The sequence below is a fragment of the Clinocottus analis genome, unplaced genomic scaffold (genome assembly GCF_023055335.1).
Source record: "Clinocottus analis isolate CAN_PGR_092001 unplaced genomic scaffold, fCliAna1.0.p SCAF_18, whole genome shotgun sequence".
NCBI classification, from domain to species: domain Eukaryota; kingdom Metazoa; phylum Chordata; class Actinopteri; order Perciformes; family Cottidae; genus Clinocottus; species Clinocottus analis.
In genome coordinates this window covers 16,308,869-16,313,868 of record NW_027175909.1, presented here as the reverse complement: position 1 = coordinate 16,313,868, position 5,000 = coordinate 16,308,869, and the positions used below count along the sequence as shown (strand labels likewise).

At 42.0% G+C, this 5,000-nt stretch overlaps 1 protein-coding gene across 3 annotated transcripts in view; it reads left to right on the top strand.

The window, feature by feature from the left end:
* The window catches only part of rps6ka3b (ribosomal protein S6 kinase, polypeptide 3b), a 29,870-nt gene that overhangs the window by 16,437 nt on the left and 8,433 nt on the right, over window positions 1-5,000 (top strand). For 2 of the 3 annotated variants that reach the window (XM_068581684.1, XM_068581683.1), the window contains exon 3: window positions 4,177-4,293. In XM_068581684.1, coding sequence (XP_068437785.1) covers window positions 4,177-4,293 — 117 coding nt within the window. Of the gene's footprint in view, window positions 1-3,103; window positions 3,253-4,176; window positions 4,294-5,000 lie in introns of those variants that run through there. The other variant, XM_068581686.1, reaches the window with a different exon arrangement.

The following is a 5,000-nucleotide window of genomic DNA, read 5'->3' as shown; positions in this document are numbered from 1 at the left end:
ATGCTTCATGTGTTAAAGCTGCATTCTCTCTCCTGACCACCAGGGGGCGACTCCTCTGGTTGTATAGAAGTCTATATAAATGACCCTCTTGATTCATTCCTTCAGTGAAATGGAGAGATTCTTCAGCTCGTTCTTCTGACACATAAATCGTAAAATATTGCCGTCAGCCTGTGAACACGGTTTCATAATAACCCGTCTCGGCTTTCCAGAGAGCTGTGCAGTTGCATTATGGGTAAGTGTAAGTCAGCAATTTTTGAGCTTTATTCATGGAAAGATGAGAAGGAAATCTCTCTCTCTCTCTTTTTTAATCTGTCCTTTGAAAGTGCAGCACTGAAGTGCTGCAGCGAACCCACAATCAACTGCAAAGAAACCTGTTGAAGTACTTGTTAAAGTCTTTTTGACAAACCTTCCATTTTTACCAAATAACTGATTAAATGTTTTAAGTTAAAAGAAAGACAAAAAAACTCTCCATGGTTCCAGTTTCCAGCATTTTTCTAATTTCATGTCATTTTTAAATCTGAATATTTTGGACTGTCGACATAGGAAGTAACAGAGAAAACTAAACGCTAGTTGATTGATAATGAACACAATAATCCGTTGACATCATCTCAGTCGTCGTGATTTATTTCCAAGTCCTCGAGGACGAGAAGTCCTGGAAGCCAGAACATAACGAGAACCTGAGCGTCTTCCAGTCCTTTAAAAACCCGGCGGGTGAAAAGTGATCCGGGGCGATCGAAGAGCTCCGGAAACAAAAGCTCCTTTTATTCACCGACTGGCGGGAGCAGATTAGCGGATTAAATGTTTTTGCTAATTTCTGTGAGACCCAAAAAATGTTTTAAAAAAAAAAAAGGAAAAAAAGAAGCGAATGAGTCCTGTTGGAAAAGCTGCTCGTGTGTTTTTTGTGTCTGTTTCCTATCAGCTGTGCACAATTAAAATGGAATTAGAACGCTAACGGGGACAATAGCAAGGTGAGAGAGGCAGGTGAAGTGTGTGTGTGTTATGTGTGTGTGTTCTGTGTGTGTGTTCAGAGCACAGGTGCAGTTTTTATCCGTGTGATTAAGAGGTGCTACATGATCATCCTGTCGCTTCGGCTCTGATCCTCCATCTGTGGTCTGACTCACACACACACACACACACACACACACACACACACACACACACACACACACACACACACACACACACAAATTCATCATTCCTAAGCTCCTCATCTTCTCAAACATTCTCTGATTTTCTCGGACGGTCAGCAGCGTCCCGACTCTGTGTGTTGTTGTTTTTTGTTTTTTTGTGTGTGTGTGTGTGTGTTTTGTGCGTTCCTCAGCTGTTTTGCAGCTCTCGTGTTCTTGGAGCTGATGGAGGACTCTCATCGTGTCGTACCCGGTGCTGATGATATGCGGTGTTGATGTTGACACGTGTGTGTGTGTGTGTGTGTGTGTGTGTGTGTGTGTGCACGTGTGTGTTTTTTAAAACCTTACAGTCAAGATACGGGGGAAAAAATCCGAACTCTCAAACACGTCTTCACAAGAAGCTTGAATCAACAAAACACGTCAATAAATTGGCCATAAATGTGCTTTTAATCTGGATTGAATCTCATCAAAGACAAATTAAAACACATTTTGCTTCTTCCAGCTGAGAGGATTATGAAACTGTAATTTACGCTGTAATATATTTAATGTATTTATCTCTATATGTCAGAGGCTAATGCTGCTCTCTTTAATCCACTACATGTATCTGAGGGATTATATATTTCACGTGAATATATTCCTGTGCATGTTACAGCAGATTACTCCCCATCTGTGTGTTAAACAGGTAGAATCAGTTGTGTTGAAACCGACGCCTCATTAAAACGCTGTTGAGTGGAGAGTTACGCAACAATAATCCAACATAATGTATGTTTCATAGAATGGACCCTTTGAGTACCGGTGTAATTATACAGTACATCCTGTAGTACTTTTGATACTTCAAGTATATTTTTCTCAGGGCTTCTATCTCTTAGTCCGTTAGTCGAGACATCATTTGTTTTGGTCGTTTTTTAGGCTTTTTTTTATGCTGAATTACTTCCAGAAATAGATATAGACAGTTTAATACTGGTTAAAGACAGTATAATACTGGTTAAAGACAGTATAATACTGGTTAAAGACAGTATAATACTGTTAAAGAAAGTATATTACTGGTTAAAGAAAGTATATTACTAGTTAAAGACAGTATAATACTGGTTAAAGACAGTATAATACTGGTTAAAGACAGTATAATACTGTTAAAGAAAGTATATTACTGGTTAAAGAAAGTATATTACTAGTTAAAGACAGTATAATACTGGTTAAAGAAGTATGATACTGGTTAAAGACAGTATAATACTGGTTAAAGACAGTATAATACTGGTTAAAGACAGTATAATACTGGTTAAAGAAAGTATATTACTAGTTAAAGACAGTATAATACTGGTTAAAGACAGTATAATACTGGTTAAAGACAGTATAATACTGGTTAAAGACAGCATAATACTGGTTAAAGACAGTATAATACTGGTTAAAGAAAGTATATTACTAGTTAAAGACAGTATATTACTAGTTAAAGTCAGTATAATACTGGTTAAAGACAGTATAATACTGTTAAAGACAGTATATTACTGGTTAAAGAGTTTTACTGGATGAATAATCTATTTGGTGGAGGTCAGCTCTACTTCTACTGATAACGTTTCTGTACTTTCTAAAAAGCGTTTGAAGTGTTTTGTCGTGAGGTTTTCGTGGTTTTTACTTCATTAAAGTGTCACAGTTCATCTTCTACTCCTGAACATGATCTTTTCCCACAAGGAGAAGAGAGAGAGCGGGAATAAGAAAGAGAGAGGTGCAAAGCACAGAGAGGAGAGGTGACAACGGTTCAAATATAGACAGAAAAGGCGAGAAAATAGAGAGGGAGGGAGGGAGGGAGGGAGGGAGGGAGGAGAGGAGGGAGGGAGGCTAGGGGGAGATGTCTCTGAGGGAGAGAGAGAGAGAGAGAGGGAGAGAGAGAGAGAGAGGGAGAGGGAGAGGGAGAGAGAGGGAGAGGGAGAGGGAGAGGGAGAGAGAGAGAGAGGGGGAGAGGGAGAGGGAGAAAGAGAGAGTGTTCAGCCGGCTCCATCCTGTAGCCTCTCAGTCGATGCACAGGAGCATGTTAGCGCCAGAGAGCCTGAGCCGCTGCCGTCGGGACTACCGGACCCACAATGCACTGGGCCAGCCGGCCGCCAGCCGGCCGTCCACCTGGGAGCCGCAGGTACGCAGGGAGAAGGGGAGAGAGAAGCGCTGGCAGGTGGACAGAGGAGGTGGAGGAGGGACGGCCGAGAAGAGGATGGATTTGGGAGTGCGGAGCAGAGAGGATCATGGGGGATGTAGTCTCTTTGTTCACGGCATCGACATCCAGAGCAGCGAGCAGGCTTCAGAGTTATGGAGGGATGTGTCACCGTTAGTCACTCGGCTACAGAGGGGAGCAGGTATCGGGGGTGGCTCCATGACAACTACGAGTGTGTGTGTGTGTGTGTGTGTGTGTGTGTGTGTGTGTGTGTGTGTGTTTTGCAATCTCCCACTGAGCGCGTGACGAACATTCGGGGACCCTGCTCAACCTGTTGTGTGATTCACTGGGACGTGAAGGAGACCGCGAGCGCCGCGGCTACGGAGCTAGCTGCTCGCTTCATGAACTGTATTACCCAGAATGCCGTTCAAAAAAGAAGCACAGCGCCCAGACAGCGAGCCTGAACTTGCTCCGTCCATCCAGCTGCTGCTGCTGCTGCTGCTGTTGTTGTTGTTGTTGTTGTTGTTGAGGAGTGTAGAATGTAGAAGCACATGAGTCTGGGCTCGCTGCCTGCAATGCATTCTGGGTCTATTGAGGCTATAAATAAGTCTTGAGTTATAGGGTTGCTAAGTCATTGTTTATGGGTGAATTTTAAAAGCCCAAACTCTCAGTAATGTTTACAGAAGTCTCCTTTACTCTCACGAGTTGAAGTACACACCTGAGGAGGTACTTTTGTGTACTTTTTTTCCCCTGGTTTCTGTTAAACAAGGGGAAAAATAATGACGCAATGATATTTAAGACCAGATATATTGGCACTTTAAGGCCGCAATAACAGTTTGTGTGTGTGTGTGTGTGTGTGTGTGTGTGTGTGTGTGTGTGTGTGTGTGTGTGTGCGTGTGTGTGTTACAGGATGACGTGCCAATCAAGGAGATCAGCATCACGCATCACGTGAAGGAGGGATCAGAGAAGGCCGACCCGCGACAGTTCGAGCTGCGCAAAGTCCTCGGACAAGGCTCCTTCGGCAAGGTGTGTGTGTGTGTCTGTGTGTGTCTGTGTGTATTATTATCAGTGCTCGTGTGTGTGTAATCCTGGGTCTAATACTGGTTTAAGACAGTAATACTGGTTAAGACTGTATAATACTGGTTAAAGACTCTCTAATACTAACAAATCAATTAGCAAACATAATCACATGTTATTCAGTATTTTAAAGTGTGTGTTTATCATTATCTGTGCCCTTGTTTGTCTTTGTGTGTGTGTGTGTTTGTGTGTTAGTAATTGTGGGTTTCATTTCCCTCAAAGTGTGTTTTGAGGGCCCTTCACACTCAGCAGCGTCGTCTTTGTGAATGAACAATCGGCTTCCAGCTTGAGAGTGTGCGTGCGTGTGTGTGCGTGTGTGTGCATGTGTGTGTGTTATTATGTTAATTTGTGTAAGTGTGAACAAGAATAAAACCCAAACACACGCACACACAATAAATACATTGTATGTGTGTGTGTTATATTATCAGTGCTTGTGTGTGTCTGATACTGGTTGAAGACATTATAATACTTGTTAAAGATGTTATAATACTGGTTAAAGATGTTATTATACTGGTTAAAGACAGTATATTACTGGTTAAAGACAGTATATTACTGGTTAAAGACAGTATAATACTAGTTAAAGACAGTATAATACTAGTTAAAGACAGTATAATACTGGTTACTACTTTCCTCAACCACTCTTCATTCATTTTAAC